Here is a 17,406-nt window from a genome sequence, read left to right on the forward strand (position 1 = left end):
CCCTGACCCCGTGTTTACCAAGACGGCCAGATGACAGGAGTTGCACTTAAAATACTCTATGGCACAAAGTGGCACATGTATGGCCCATGCTATGTTATACACACACCTGTACACACACATGCACACACACCATGTCCACTAAAAACAGCCAGACACGTGACATCCATTAGAATTAAGTGAGGTTTCCCAACCTTTGCTTCCTCTTGATCATCCTGCTTCCCTTCACCTATTTACATACATAAAAATCCCCAACCTTCCTTTCCAATAGCCACACTGCTAGCTTTATCCTGAAATCAGCCCCTAGTCACACTGTGGATTCAGAGACTCAGCCATTGTTTCTCCGGTACTGACCTGTCCACGTTCTCCTGCTTGGGTCCAGACCTACATACCAGTGACCACACAAGTAGGTGTCTGCCCGAGTGCAAATTTATCTGCATTGCTCACCACGCTCATGTCCTCACTGCTCTGATCAAAAGCAGGCTAAGTACTGTGGCCGGTCTCCATTCTTCTCTCAGCCTAGCGGTATGTCTCTACTTGAGTCAACCTAGAAAATTCTCTTTCTCTCATTAGCCTTCAAAATAAAAACTTCATCCGTGTTAGTCTTTTTGCTATTCTAGCAACAGGATCCTAAGTAGCTTAACACATATTTTCTGAGCCCCTGCCGCATGCCTGCGCATTGATGAACACTGGAGACGTGAAGGAGAGCTTGGAGAAACTAACATTCTATCTGCTTTACACGCTTAGAATGCCTTCTTCCTTCTTGTCCATCAGCCCAAGGCCTACCCCTTTCGAGTCTCACCATCTCCAACAATTGTTTGCACTACCTTCCTCTGCTTAGAGCACTCTTTCTTCCTCATAGACCATGAGTTTTGTGAGGGTATGACTATTATTTGTTAATCCTTTTATTATCAAGTCCTTAGGTGATAAATGAAAGAAAGAATGAATGAATAAAAGACAGAAAAATGTACATTTTTCATTTTCTCTAACTTTCTTAAAACTTCTCTCTGAATATTTCAACATTTTTTTCTCTGTGACACACAACCACGGCTACTTTGGGAATCACTGTCCACATCTCAGCTTGTTTTACGAGTGCTGGCCATTCACTTGGGTTAGATGGTGTGGTTGCTGAGGTCAGAATCCACGTTCTACATGTAATTTGTTTCCCCCCAAGTACCTACCGCATTGCTGCACACCACTGCTGCTTAATTTACATCTGACTGAATAACCTGCTATTTAGGAACAAAAACAAATTAACATACAACTATAAGAAGCACTACCACATCTTCAAATAAAAGTTAGAACTAAGCTCAAACTCATAGGCTAAATTCACCCTAATAAATGCTACATCATGCCAAAGATTTTGATTCAGTAAAAACATATTAAATAAAGCGTTTGCTTAATAACAAAACATTTCCATTGACTGACTAAGGCTTTTAATTTTAAATTGGTAATTGGATGTTATCTGTACACCATTAGATAGTTACACAACTAGTTGGATTACAGGACATTATTAGTCAGTGTGCTACACACAAGCAGTTAGCAGGATTGATTTTTTATAAAACTGAAGGTACCCGGATATAACAGCAGCCTGCCTGAATGTACCTAAGCATTTCTTTCAAAAATGAAATGAATTTTGGGGATTCGAAATGTTCTATTTTGGAAATAATGTCCAACTATTCACATTAAAATGTATTAAAGTTTAAGGGTGCTTAATTTAAATGTAATGATAAAATTTTAAAGTGTGTGCATGCAAGCTTGCATATTTACTATACACGGGCACTTCCAAATATCTGACATTGAAGCGGGCATTGTAAGAGTCAGGAAAATATCCAAGGGAGATGATGATACCCAACATAAAACCAAGGGAAAATCATCATTTCATTAACGAAAAATGAAATACTCTGTTAAAAACACTGGTTTGGGTTGAAGGATGAACTGCTGGTTCAGCAAATCTACCCATTCGCTTATTCCAACGATCACCCTGAAAAAATACATTGAACTGGTATGGATGAAACACTGCATTCGGTGCTATAGAACAGGACGGAAGGTGAACGTGTTAACTGCGTGTGGCGAAGTCTAGAATTTGGCAGGGCTTCATGAATATGCATGCGCATAAAGATCTCATTTGGGGTTTCTCTTCTTTAATAGAACATTTGTGCATTTTAATGGACAGTCATGAACTTTGCTTAATCACCTTTTGTGGACTTTAACATCAAATAAGTATTCACAGCACATTTTTCCGGGGTGAAATGGGCCGGAGAAGTTCAGGAATGTTCCCATCCATCAAAAAAACAGATGATGGAACAATTCAGCTGTCACCCGAGGGACTGGCCTAATTCTCCCTGTCTCTGCCTGCCCTTTCTGATGGGGACAGCAGACGCTTCTCATTGCCCTTCTTCAGTAAGAGGCTGACAAAACCCAACAACCCTACTATGTGTGATTTAAGGAAGAAAAAAAGGCTGGGACAAGGGGGAAATGTTTGCTTCTATTCGTATTTGCTGAGAAAAATCTAAAATTATTTCTGTGTAACAAGGACCTTTGAAATGGGCATATGAATAATCAAACAAAGTTAAAATCACCACCACTGGCTCTCTGGAAGGTTCTAGAGACCTTAACTCACCATGTTGTTAGCCTTGGTCATCTCTGATGTTCTGTGTTTGTCTTGAATTTTACCACTCTCTATGTTTGGTGATAATTTGAAGATGACTTGAATAGTCACCTCCGAGTTGATTATGGAACTGGAAATAGGCACTAAGAAGAGAGAATATAACTGGGTGTTCTGACTAGAGGAGAGAAACAAAATCCTTAAAATAATTCATTGATTCTAGCGTGGAAAAAGGTGACTGACATAGTGCAGAGTTATCTTAAATTCAAATATTCTGTTTCAAAATAAAAAGGTAAACAGGAATAGTAATTTGAGGGCAAATTTCAAAGTCATTTACTGTACAAGTGAGTAATGAGCAATTTTATGTGCAACTTCTCTGCTAACTGGGTAGATACAGTAGTGTGAATGACACTGACTTTGCCCTTTAGGAGTTTATAAAGTTTATGAAAACATGCAAGAAGCAGACATATAAAAACAACTGATTATAATTCAGTGTTCATGAGGCTCGGCAACCATGGGATACAAGAATAATGTTTTCTTATACAAAATGTTTTATAGTTGAATCTCTCTATATATAATATGTATTATATATCTACATAGAGAGACTATGTATATGTGTAAACACATATACATGTAATACATATATATATTATTTCTATTACACAAAACGTGGAAATAAATGGTCATATTTTAGTGAACATTTTATTCATTTAGGTAACTAAACTATAAGGTGTTTCTTCAGAAATGTTAAATCATAAATTAGTATCCAGTTGTCTATAAGAACTAGTTACCTCTAAAACTGAGAATGATTGATTTCCTTCTTATAAGAGCAGGTCAGTGGTTTCACAAAGTGCAATTCTAGGCCGTCAGAGAACTGAACAGAATCTCTTCGGAAAGTCAGTTTGCATAGGCACCTCTGCGTTACGCATGGCCTCGATGATTTTCCTTAGTGGTCAGGTCTGACACGGAGACGGAGCTGCAAGAGGCGCCGAGAATGCAAACCACCGCACCGTGCTTGTGGAGGTGTGTGGCAAAGTGCGTTTGTCCTCAACGGTCAGTAGTATTTTAGAACTACCTGTGACCATTGCTACTAATTGTGGTAATATCAACAGCTCTACCAATACTTCTGTCAAGATTAAGCATTCGTATTTGCTCCAGACGTCATCAGAGAAAGGTGTAACACCAAATGGACTGTGAGCTGTTGTTAAGAACGTATCAGAAACTGGTTTCTGTAAATCTTACCACAAAATGCAATCTTTGGGAATATTGAGTAACAGAGAAGCCATATCTCTTTCAGTTTATAAATATAATTTATTATCAGAGTGCCTGACATAAATATTACTGTGGATCTGTGCTATTGTTTTCATAATCTGTAAAATTATTGAATAATTATTATGGATTAATGTGGATCATCTATTGCGTTCATGTGACATAAACATGTCTTAATAAGGCACAGCAAATGTTCTCCAAACTTAAGAATGGAAATAGAATTTAAAATTTGATTTATATTTACAACCCAAAGAAAGGGGTGAGTTAGGCCACGTGAATGCTGAAATGCCTGATACGGAAATGTAGTTCAACTAAACAATGGGTTTGCAGTATGGCTAAGTGGTAAGAATGATTTTCCTATTCTGCTCTTTGCTAAAATGAAGCAGAATATAAAGGCTCAGAAGTTTATCTTTTTTTAAACAATTTTTTGAATGAGGGCAGGCAGATTGAGCCACAAACCCATCAGTGTAGTAATGTTGAAATTAAATTATGTGTTATAGAGAATCATATAATTACTGGAAGCCACAAAACTGGGTCAACTGAGTGCTGTGGGTGGATGACATGCTTTCATATTTTGGACAAGCTAATCTTGGAACCCCAGCTGTTGGGGGCATCTGCTGTAGAAATGGAGAGAAAGAAAAGCAGCATGTATCCTTAGCAGCTAAGAGATGAGAAATGCTGTATTAGCCTATTTCTTTGCACAGATTGTCATGAAATCTCAATACTCCTTTGGAATTTAATTGTTTAGTAACTTTTAAGAAAAATCAACCTTTAAAGCACTCAATCATTGACAAGTAAAATTAAGCAAATAACAGACATTTTAGTTTCAATCTCTTCCATATTGACTAGATAATTATTATGTAGATTCATGTCATCAATTTTGCCAACAAAACAAGTTGAAAAGAGCCAGCCTCATGCTGATTTAGAATCAATAGAGATTCTCTCTCATGACCTCAAAAAGAAAGATTTTTGCATGCATCAGAAGAGTAAAATTCAGGAGTGATTTACTAACATGTATTTACTTTAAAAATATTTACTATAAAAACCTAAATGCAGTTGTTCATGTCAGGTAATTGTTAAAACTATAGTCACTGTAAGAAATTAAATAAAACAAACAGATTTTTAAGCATGAAGCTCCTTCCTATATGTCTAAACCTAAACCAACATAAGTGATCAGAGAATATTTTCATATAATATTACAGAAACCCAATTAAATTAATTTAAAACATTGAATTAATTCAAGAAGTTGACTAGACTTGTAATCAGTGCTGCAACTTTTCTAATACCTAATTAACTAGAAAAGTAGTACACAAAATTGTTTCCAGTTCATTAAATAGCACAATTTCCAAAGGCATTTTCAATTAGCTGCATTTTCTTTGAATTTCCACAAATTTTCAAAGCTAGATAAAGCTTTGTAAATAATGTTAAGTGGTTATAACTTTGGTGAAATTTTTAAAGGGATTTTCATCTCTTGATAAAGAAATATTTCTAATAGAAAGTGGTTAATAAGAACACTCTCCAACAATCAAATATGGTTATTGCTGGCAAATACAGTAAAATTGTATCAGGAAGAGAGAGTTAGAACTAACTTTTCTGAGGGGGAAAGATTTTCCTTATAATTAATTGTGGTAAATTTAGACAAAGCATTTATGTGCTTTCTAATAATAGTGGGTTCCAGAGGAAATTCAGAAATTATGTGAAAGGAGATGGAGGTACACATCCTCACTATTACTCTACTGTTTTGCCTTTGAAGAAAACCAAGACAACTTAAGAAACTGAAAATGTAGTCCTGTATCAAGGGGGAGAAAAACTCAGGAAGCCTCTTGCCTAGCAGCAAGGCCACTGGGGTGTTTCCAAAGGAGTGGTCAAGGGCAAGTCAACAACCGTGGGGCTCCTACTGCCAACTTGTCAGCTGGCTGTTCACAGGGACTGAAATTATTCCCCATTTTTTCAAATCTTGCTATAAGCTCCTCTACCCATTTTCCATGGTACCCATTTGAAAATTTATCCCTTCTCCTCAGCCCATTCTCTTTGTACCCTTGTCTTTGTACATGATTCTACTTTAAGGATAAAAGAAACTACCTAGGTTAATATACAATGAATATATAAAGAACTCATACAACTCAGTCTACGGCCATACCACCCTGAACGTGCCCGATCTCGTCTGATCTCGGAAGCTAAGCAGGGTCGGGCCTGGTTAGTACTTGGATGGGAGAACTCATACAACTCAATAGAAAAAAATGTGCATCTGAGCATCTGAGTAGACATTTTTCAAAAAAAGGTGTACAAATGGCCAACAGGTACATGAAAAGGTATTCCACATCACTAATAATCAGGGAAAAGCAAATCAAAACCACAATATGATGTCACCTCACATCAGTAAGAATAGCTACCATCAGAAAGACAAGAGATAACCAGTGTTGGCAAGGGTGTGCAAAAAAGAGAAAACTCGTGCACCAATCGTGGGAATGCAAACTGCTGCCGCCACCGTGCAAAACAGTATGGAGGTCCCTCAAAAAATTAAAAACAGGACTGCCATATGACCCAGCAATTCCACTTCTAGTTATTTATCCAAAGAAAACAGAACACAAATTCAAAAAGATACATGCACTCCCATGTTCATTGTAGCATTATTTACAAAAGCCAAGATATGAAAAAAAATCGAATTATCCATTGACAGATGAATGGATGAAGAAAATGTGATACACACACACACAGTGGAAAATTACTGAGCCACAAAAGGGAGAAAAGCCTGCCATTTACAACAATGTGGATGAGCCTTGGGGACATTAGGCTACGTGACATAATCAGAAAGATGACGACCATATGATCCCACTCGAACGGGGCACCTAAAAACCTCACAGAAGCATAAACGCCTTGCTGTTTGCAGAGGTGGGGGCCGGGGCTGTGGGAAATGGCAAAGGTGGTCACAAGTTACAAACTTCCACTTATAAGACTCATAAGTTCTGGGGATATAATGTACAGCATCTATTGTATATTTAAAATTGCTAAGCCAGTAGGTCTTAACAGTTCTTATTATGAAAAACAACTGTGTAACTACGTAGGGTGCTGAATGTTAACTAAATTTATTGTGGCAATCCTTTATATATACACATGCGCACACACATATACATATGTATATATGTGTGTGTGTGTATATATATACACACGCACACATAATCATTATGTTGTACACCTTAAACTAATACAATTTGTCAATTATTGTCAATAAAACTGGAAAAATACTTTAAAGAAACAAACACTCATAAAAGTGAAACCCATCTTTCCTCCTCCCTGCAGACAGTAGAAAACCACCTCTGCCTGGGACTCGGCCTCCCCCGCGCACTGGAATTGATTGTCTTCTCTGCTTTGTAAGGACCTCGCTCTACTAGTCATGGTCCCTCTGACTCTCCTGTGGTTTTTGCAGTATCAACAGGTTCAATGCTCCACACCTTAAAAGAAAACAAGTAAACAACTACTAATAACCTCTACTCTCTCTGTCAGCTAACGTGTTCATGTCTAAAAGGCCATCTCAAACTCCCTCTGGAATGCTTAACTTCTATGCACATTTAAATCTTCAGAATTCCTTCTGGAACCCCCCCACGACCACCGCACCCCTGCTTTACCCCACGAACAATCCCAAACTGCACTGCAATGACCACGCGTCTTTCCAGAGCCCTGACTGGGCGGTGGATTCCTTGAGGCCTGAGTGGCTCACCTCTCTGTCCTTATGGAAAGGGAGGATTTGGAGGCAGAGTGGAACCCCAGAAGAATGTCATAACATGAAGAAGGCCACCTACAAGCCAAAGGAAGGCCTGGAAGAGCTGCTTTCCCACAGCCATCAGAGGGAATGACCAGGCAGAACAGGTGCTCAGTGACCCTCCTGAACGGAATGGTTCACTACACACCTCCTCACGTCACCATACATTTCCCACCGGCTTCCATCTCAGCCGCCATAGGAAGGTTCCGTGTATCACATGTTGTGTCGAAGTCACATTAATGGAACCTACCTTCTACCACTTGTCTCTCTCCTGATTGTTAACACGTTTTTATTCACCACTGGACTCAACTCTAGCACCTAAGGACCTACGAGTCCCCAAAATTATCTAAAGAAAAGGAAATAAGGAGGGAGGGTAGAAAAGGCACATTGCTGTGCGGCAGGCAAAAGGCCAGGTGTGAGGGAGGATTTGCACAACACAGTGAGGTGAACATTGTAAAAATAAAATATACTCAGTTCTAAAATCCTCACTTGATTTAGTAGAAAGTGGAAATTATTTGTGAAAAGGTTAACACTATGTTTAATTAAGTGAAATACAAGTTCTTTTCTATAGCTACCCAAACTCTTAAAATTCACAATACGCATTTTGTGGCAGATCCAGTTTTCCCGGTTATCTCCAGGGATGGCACTGGTCCTCATGATAAGATAATACAATTTACATGTCCTAGAGAAAGAAAACCCAGAGCAATGACACTAAAATGATCCAATGCACTGGCCCAGGCCTTTCCAGGTGATGGAGCGCTAACACACGGGTAAGTCATGTATCTTATGGCCACCCTCAGCCAAACGGGTGCTGTTATTTTCCCTTTACAGAGGGGAAAATTGAACTTTAGAGAGGTTAAGAGGTGCAAACGCCTTGGAGCTGTGAATAAATTGAAGAAGAAGGTGAGGTAAAAGGCAGAAATATTAGATTTGCTCTTTTGAAAATGCTTCAGAGGGAGAAATGCAATCTTAATCAGCAACAACAAACACTTATTCAGCATTTACCTCTCAGAACCCAGCTCTGTGGTCCCTCTGATAGAAATTTTATCTGAAGAGAGAGTGAGCTTCACTTCACAGCCCTTCAGACAGCAATTTTTTGAGAGATCTGGGCCTTTCAAATAATTGACTCCCTGAACAGCTTTCCATTTAAGTGGCAGGAAAAGTAATTGTTAACCGTTTAACATCTAATCCAGTTAGCATACAATTTTCTTGGTTAAATATATGACGCAGTAAGGAGTTCCCTTCTTGTGCATGTGTATGTGGCGGGATCTTGCATAACTAACGGGTATTGATTCAGGAGTAACACAATGGCTCCCCCTCACCCAGTCTCTCCTGTCTCATTCTGCCCAACTGGAGTTCCCACCCACGCTGGCTTCCTGTGTTTTCTTGGCTCTACTTTTTCTCAGATGCTTTCATGTGGCCATCCTTCTGCTAATTTTAGAGCACCTAGAGTAACATCTGCTTTTTAATCATTAAACCATGGACAAGAAGGATTTAAGAGATTCTTATGTCCGCTGCCATTTAATGATAATATTTTCTAAGGCATGCCCAGAACTAAAACACTGGACTGCAATATTGAAAATATTAATTGCATTCAAGTAGTGCATTGTAGATAATTTCTGACTCTTTTTTGAAAAAAACATTTTTAATGGTTTATATTGCCTCTGCAATAAATAAGAAAAAGTATTATAGAATCTGGCAATTATGACATCTTTGCTTTGATGACATTCTTGGTTATATATATATGATTTATTTGACAGCAAATAAATTTTATGTCAAAGAAATGTGATCAGGAATAAAAATTCCATTTCAAATTCGCCCCTAAGGGAAAATGGGTCTTACTTATCCACAATTTGTACCGTGACTGCTTTCTACCTCGTTTTGATGAAAAGCAGAGATTTTTATCATTCTGACTTCATTTCTTGGGACTGAACAGCAGGAGGCAAGTGATGTGCAAGAGACTTACCCACTCTTCCTCGTCGTAGTCTGAGTGATGGGGTATGGAGTCCTGCCTTCTCATCGGCGAGGGCGGGCCCTGGGGACAGCTCTCCTCCATGCTGTTCTTGGGGGAGGGTGGCTTTGTCAGGACACCTCCCGGCCTGGCAGTGTAAAGTGCTAACAGAGCGCTCCTGACCAGCTGGTCCTTGAAGGCATGCACAAAAACCTCTGTCTGGAAAGACATCGACAAGAGTTAGAAACACCGTGGGAGGCATCTCAGCACAGAGCCACGAAACGGTCAACTGCAGAGTTTTTGGCACTTAAAGGGTGTGGATGGTGGGAAAAGCGCACACGACAAAGAGAGAAAATGATTCATAGTGATAATAGAACATAGTTCCATTTGGGGTGGTGCCAAGGCCTTGGGCCCTGCTCTACAAACTGACGCTGAGGTTCTGTGTGCATTATACACACCATCTGTTTCCTCTCTTTTAGCGCCACATCCTATCTCTGGAGATGAGTTTCACTGGGGATAATCATTTGAACACCATCTACCTTTCAAGAAATTCCAAATAGACCTTAAAAAGGCAATCAGACTATGGAAATTTGATATTTTGAAGAGTTAAAAGCTAAACAAAGACATGCCTTTTACATACTCGAGGCAGGAGACTTTTTAGTATTAGGGACAGATTTCCAGAGAAGAGATGACTTAGGCAGTCTTCTCCATGAAATCATTTGGCTTTTATTTCTTATTATCGTCCCCTGATGTCTCCTCCACTGAATGGCTTCAGTAATCGTCGACATTAACAAGGTTACTGTAAAACCTGCCACGGCAGATTCTACGAGCTGATGGCCAATACCCAGTAAGCCCTGGAGTAAGGACAGCTTCCCAACAATAAAGAACTTCGCAGCTGTACTTCTCAACTTCCCGATGAGATGTCTACTAGCTTCCCCCACCCAGTAAACTGCAGGGGGCAGTAAATGACTTTCTGTGTTACAGTACACTTAACATGCACATGGTCTACCAACCTGTTTGAAGAGTAGAGAAGTAACTAAGCACTGACCCGCATTGTAATCACATTTATACTATGTAATCTCTTAGGAAGGGCACCTTTAACTCATAACATTGTTTTCAATAATAGTTGGTGTAATCACCATTCAGTGAGACACTCTTGGGTACGTGATGCTGACTTCACCACAGCCATTACTGCGGGTCACCCTTCACTGGTGCATTCTCAGCATGCACTCAACACCGCCGTGCCTAACTGATGGTTACTAAATCATCTCTAACTCTCCCTGTGGCATCCAAGCAATAAAAAAAAGTTAAAAAATATATAAAACAAAGGATTAATAAGATGATGTCATATCTGCATAGCTCTTCTTTGCAATAGATGAGGAAATTCTAGAACTGAAAGGGACCTTAAAGTGGTGCTCTTCATTAACAGATAAGGGAGCTAAGAAACATGTGTGGCGACCTGGCCAAGGCAGACTGCCTGCGGGCAGCACGAATGGAGCAGATCCAAAGTTTCTAAACTAATTCAGTAGCTTTTCCCCTTACTCCACACCACCTGCCAGCCACCGTCAACCTAGAGGTTTCTGTCCTTCCCCTTCCTCCCAACCCAAACTTCCCAAGTGCTTTGGACGGCTACCAGCTCTCAGAAATTAATATGTCCACAACTAACTACACAACGATCTTCACTGCTCAACTTTATCGGATGTTTGAAACACCCCTTTAATCTACTAGTCATGTTGAAGGCACTTTACCGGTAAGGAGAGAAGAAATATCAAAAGAAGATTATATAAGAATAAAGGGCTGGAAATATTTTGATAATAAACTAGGAAATCAAAAATAAAAAACATCTTTGGATTTTAAAAAACATGAAAAAAATGGCTTGACAGTATTCAAGCAATTCAGTATAGTTGTAGCAAAATGGGGACATTTGTTGTTACATAATTTTCCATATAGCATAGATGTGTGCCTTAAAGTAAATGCAAATATTAAAAATGTGAATTTGCTTCCATTCAGCTTAATGAAACTATTTCTTTGTTGATAATTTCAATAAAATCATTTGATTTATTTTTAGAGCAAAACAGCTTGCCTTCTTTGAATTCCTGCTACTACAGCTCTAGTCTCCATAACTCTCACATAATTACCATGTAGCTGAATATCTATTCACATGCAATGAAGTCTTGTTTGCTTCTTATAATTGCAATCATTTTCTTCCCATAGCATGCACACACAGATTCCACTTCATTTATTCAAGTCTCATTTGGGTTCATTTATCACAAAGATGTGGGAGATAATATACTACATTCTCGCAGTTTTACAACCCCAAATTTTGGGGCTATAATATAACATACAAAATATAGTATACACAAAAATCTTAAGCAAATAATAATAGCTGATTTTTAAATTTGTTTTTATAGTGAAAATTTTATCTGATTCCTGGGAACCTCTCTAGATCACCGAGATCCTGTACGTGGAATGGCATTCTGTTAGCAAATGGAAGATATTCTATCCACACTACCTGGACAAAAGTGTAATTCTCCTGAGCAGCATTACTTAGTAAAGGTGGAACAATGTAGACCCTGAGGATTTAGAGTCAAATAAATCAGCTCGAAGAGATTAATATAGTCACTCTATCCCAACACGCCTGTATTTATTGTTCTTGCAACTGAGATGATGCTAGGGAAGCTAAAATCATGGCTAGAAGGTGGCCATGTCTCTGAGTCGCTTATTGACTTGGAGTTCTGAAAACCCTCTACCTTTCCTGACTTAGCTCACACTACATTAAATGAAAAAAAAAAAGTCTCAATGTTATTGCAAGGGTAGGCAAAACAATTCATTTAAAATATCACTTTAATATTATACTAAAAAGTATAAACTTAAGCAAAGGCAAACCTATTTCATTTGTTTGATATTAAAAAAGAGAGAGATGTTATTTGAAAAATGAAATGATTTTTTTGCCTTCCCAACATTTCTCCAATTCATATTCTTTTATATGAGTTGGAGAATATATATATATACATATATATATATTTTTCAAAGTAACTTACAGAATTATCCACAAGTATAAAACTACTAAAATTTACCTCTCCTGGGAATGAACTTCCTAGTTTCCTGACTATTAAGGGCAGAGGACTAGTTAGGCCTCTTTTAAACTAGAGATCTCAACAAATTAATGAAAGTTCCATTCTATTTAGAATGACCTTATTGTTACTGAAAAAACTCAAGGCTATGTGTAATCCTGCCTGCCACATGGAATTAGCCAATGGCATGAACAAGCGACTGTCATTTTAGTTGCCACGTATATGGAAGGAAATCATCCCGTTCATGTCTAAATTTGATACGCTTTCATTGTTTCATAGGGCAATAGTTGTGTGATCTGCCATTAGTGCATTGATTGTGTTTACGCATATCCCATAACGTTTCTTAAAGGAAAGAACCTTGAACTTTTAGCCAAGAGTGTTACCTGACATCTGGGCAGCCCGTGTAAATTAGTCACTTGGCCTTGGATAAATCACAAAACCACTTTTCTCCAGTTTGTACAACGTAACAATGACTGCCTGTGAAACCCTACGGGAGTTCACTGTAAACTGCAAAGTGAACGCTTCTATTTATGTTTCTTATCTTGACTGACCTTTTTTCCAGTTTTCTCTGTTGATTTATAGTCCCCTGACCATTCAGTGGATCCTAAGGAATCTTAAACTACTTTCCTGAAAGCTTCTTTTTTTCCCAATTGGTGATATAACTCCTTCTGTAACTTCAACTATCACTTGTTTGCCAAGGTCTTTAAAATCCGTGTCCACTCACCTCCTGAACCAGCACCGTCAGCTGTTTCCACCTCAAAGTCTGTTGAGTTTTGAAGTCCCAGCCTGATCTCAAGGGTTTTTTAAAAAAATAAATGCATTCTCCATTTTTCTATCTGAGTGATACCATTCCAATTCAGCAACTCAGAGTCCAAACGGCTGGATCATCGTTATTAATATTTATCTTCTGGATTACTCACCACTTTCTATTAGTTATACCTTTTCCATAAATTCAAGGATTGACCTTTATTTTATATTCCCACAGCTAATCCCAGTTAAGATCCTTTCAACATTCCATGTGGATACTTTCCTTAGTTTCCTTGCCAGTGGATTTAACTTTTCTTTTTTTCAGGATGTTATCCAAGGCCATCAATATTAAAATGTAGACTTCTAAGTCCCAGCTCAGAACTGATGAATCAGAATTTGTACTTAGCAAGCTCCCCAAGAAGACTGCTGACATTCTGCGATGCTCAGTAATTCATATCTTCTGTCTCAGCTCAGCCTATTGCTTGCTGTTGAAAATGATCTTCACGAAGTCTGCCTCCACTTCCACACTCAACAGCCTTCTCGGTGTCTACGGAATAGGCTTTCTCCTGGGTAACTAGGGGTGAGATGACTAGATTGTATCGCTTTTCTTTTTAACTTTATGAGACACTGTTGAACTGTTTGCCGAAGTGTGCACATAACTGTGTACACGGCAGTGATATATGAAAGTTCCAGTTTGTTCCACACCCTCCCCAACCCTTCCCATGCTTAGCCTTTTTGATTTCAGCTTTCGAGCGGGTGGTTAGTGGCATCTCATTTTAGTTTACATTTACATTTCTTTTAAAAATCCTGAGTTAACTTTCAGAGTAAAATGCTTCCCCCCCATCGTTAAGTACAATAGAAGGCTTTGGGATATTATGCTAATGTTGAAAGGATACAAGATCTAAAATGTGTGGGGTTTTTCTCAAATACGCTGTGAGTTTAGCCTCTAATATTCGTGACAACATCCCTTTTGTTGTTGTTGCTTATCATTTCACATCCGTTCTTTTCCATTCTTACACTGTAAAGGGTCAGAACCACGTCTATGGAGCATTTGTCCCATGGTGTCGAGTATCACATCTCACACACTTAGGTGCTCAGTGTCACTTTTTGATGAACAGGATAATAATGACTATCTGAACGAGGTTTATTAATCTTCTGTGGAATGAAGAATGCACCGGGCATTGGAAACTAATGTCACACGTATACCTTAGCTATGACAGACGGTTCTACATTCCCCACATTTAGGCCCTTATTTTTTCAGTCTGAATTTTTTTATATTAGTTTTCTCTCTCTCTTTGTCCATATAGCATTGCATAATTCAAATCTGGGGAAAAATGCATTTTTATTCCACTCAATTATTAACCTTTTGTATCTTATGTTAAAAATCTGGCCTATGCTTTGTCTATTGAAATGATTCATGTAAACTCAGCTGTGTTTTATTATGATCTTATATCATAAGGGGCTAGCATAGGGACTTGGGCCCTGGATCTACAAATACCAAGTGGTCAGCAAGCCAAGTTGAGACCTGGTGTCTAGATGGAACACCAGAAGTTGACCACAGGAAATACACAGCCTCTCCATTCCCTACTCAAAAACAACAGAGGTAGCTGATTTTATCTCCCTTCTTACTGTCTGCTTCCTTGTAGATGTTGAAACTACTGACCTACATGGGCAGTCGACCAAGGCTTGTCCTCTATACAACCTTCCTAGAGTGGCAGAATAAGCAGTCTGCCATCTTGCCCCCACCGCGCAGGCACAGCTAGAAAACGAAGCCACCGGATCCTGAAATGAAAAATTCTGCCAGTCTGCCTTTTTCAAAAAGCCCGCATTTTCTTGCGCCCCTGCTTTGTCCTCAGTTTCTAAAAGTGGCCAAACAGAACCAACCTCTCAGCCAGTTTGGGGCCTTCCTTTCGTCCGCGCTGCCTCCCTTGTGCACCAGCGTAAGCGTAATAAAACCTGCCTGGAAATTTCTCTGGGGCTGCCTCTCCATTTCTATTTTGGGGAACCCTAGAATCCCAGTCCCAGAAACAAGATTAAATCATTTCTTTAATAGTTTCATAACCTACTACACAGCAAACAAACACAGTGATATACCAGAAAGTACACTGAGAATGAAAGTATTAGAACAATGAATTGAGTTTGTGCACATTAGGCCATAAAACATTTATAGACAGATTTTATCCTCACAAAACGTCAGTTCTGTCCTCCCCACCACCACTTCCCTATTTGTTTCCTTAGGTCTATATGCAGTGTCTGTCTATGCACAGGTGGGGCATTTGACCACGTACTATAGTGGTGAGCTCACAGAACCGGGAGCCAGCCTTACAAGGCAGGTGATTTGGGGCTTATTACATATATTTCTGTATCTCGATTTCCTCTATCATATAAAATGAGGATATTAAAAGTACCTACTTCATGGATTAGGAAGATTAAATGTTAAAATTTTTAGTACCCACCTCATCACTTAATGAAAATTTAAGACCTTATAATAGTATATCAAAGTTAGTAAACTTCCAAACTAGCTATTACTGTTATCATCATTGGCAACATAACCATTACCATTAAGAAGCTTGATTTTCTTTGGAAGAACAGGCCAGTGTCTTAATCCATTTTGTGCCTTCACTGTAGGGACAGTGACTAGCAAATAGTACAAATTCAATAAATATTTTTAGGTTTTATAGGCTGTATGGTTTTTTTTGTTTGTTTGTTTGCTTGTTTCTTCCACCAACAGACACTTAGAGGGATAGAATTTTCCTGGGAGCCTTAGTCCTGTGGCTTGGCTATCAGTAGCAGTAGAGATCATTTGCACTGCCTTTGGATCTACAAATAGTGCTGCTCTGGGGCTCTCGGCATAGGACCTGCTAGCAAGTTTGCTTTCTCTGTTGCCCCTTGCTTCCCCCCTACCCAACTCTGAGTATATTGGACTGATGCACCATGGCCATCATCTCTAGATGCAATGTGTTTCCTAAGAGAGGCAAAGCCATCTCATTACACAGGAGTCGAATGCCTCCTTTCCCACCACCCATGGGCTTTCTTCCACCTCCCCCAGCGCCCCCAGTCTACCACAGTGAGCTCTCCCATGTTCGGCTGCTCTAAGGCTGTACCACCTTTAGAGTTCTACGGTAAGTATGAACACAGACAGTCCCTATTATGTATTAGGTATCCTGTAGAAATCAGTTCCTAAGGAAACAACTCAAGTACTTATTTTCCAAACATACCCGTTCAGATTCAATAAAAGAAACAAGGAACTATTGACAAAGAAAGGATTTGTATTCTCCAGCCCACACTTTGCAAGATCCTGATCTTAAGAACAAAATGTTTTAAGCTAAATTTTGCTAATATTAAATTATACTAAAATTTAAGATGGCACTAAAAACATTTATCTTCTATGCTAGATTTGTGGATCATACTTTATTCATTATTTTTTCCACTTCTAAAAAGTGTTTATTGGACTCTTGTTAGGGAAAAAAAAAAAAAACCCAGTCTTGGGGCATGAAGTCTGAAGCACCAGCACTACGGCCAGAAAGAAATGAATCATACTTCATTTCAAACTCTGGGCTACTAATTGTCTTCATAGACCATGCAAAACTCTGTTAACTTGGATAATTCTTTGACATTCCAGCCATGCATTCTTTAAAAAATTACATGGATTGTAAACTTAAAAAGAGCCTCCAGATTTTAAGGGCTGACAGATTTATTAGCAGATGAAGCTTGTCTACTCAGTAGAAAAATATACAGGAGAAGTCGGAGCAATGCGGAATTAAAGGAGGAGAAAATGCCTGCCCTGTCTCCCCACCCACATCACCGCAGCAGGTTGTAAATGATGCAGGAAATGACGAGCCCCTGCCCAGTGCACAGGAAGAGCATAAATTCTGCTCTGTGATCACTGCCGTGGTGTGCTGCTCACTGACATCCCCTGCTCAGGTGAGTCCGGAAAACCTCACCTCTGCCTGCAAATTCAGAAAAGGATTGAACCAAAAATGAAATTATATTATGTCAC

General features: G+C 39.0%; 1 protein-coding gene across 4 annotated transcripts in view; it reads right to left on the minus strand.

Moving 5' to 3' along the window:
* INPP4B (inositol polyphosphate-4-phosphatase type II B) overlaps positions 1–17,406 on the minus strand; it is a 271,452-nt gene that overhangs the window by 78,898 nt on the left and 175,148 nt on the right. For all 4 annotated transcript variants that reach the window (XM_053910927.2, XM_053910928.1, XM_053910926.1 and 1 more), the window contains one exon: positions 9,601–9,804. In XM_053910927.2, coding sequence (XP_053766902.1) covers positions 9,601–9,804 — 204 coding nt within the window. The remainder of the gene's footprint in view (positions 1–9,600; positions 9,805–17,406) is intronic.

This window comes from Desmodus rotundus, chromosome 9, assembly GCF_022682495.2.
Source record: "Desmodus rotundus isolate HL8 chromosome 9, HLdesRot8A.1, whole genome shotgun sequence".
In the NCBI taxonomy this organism is placed as follows: Eukaryota; Metazoa; Chordata; class Mammalia; order Chiroptera; family Phyllostomidae; genus Desmodus; species Desmodus rotundus.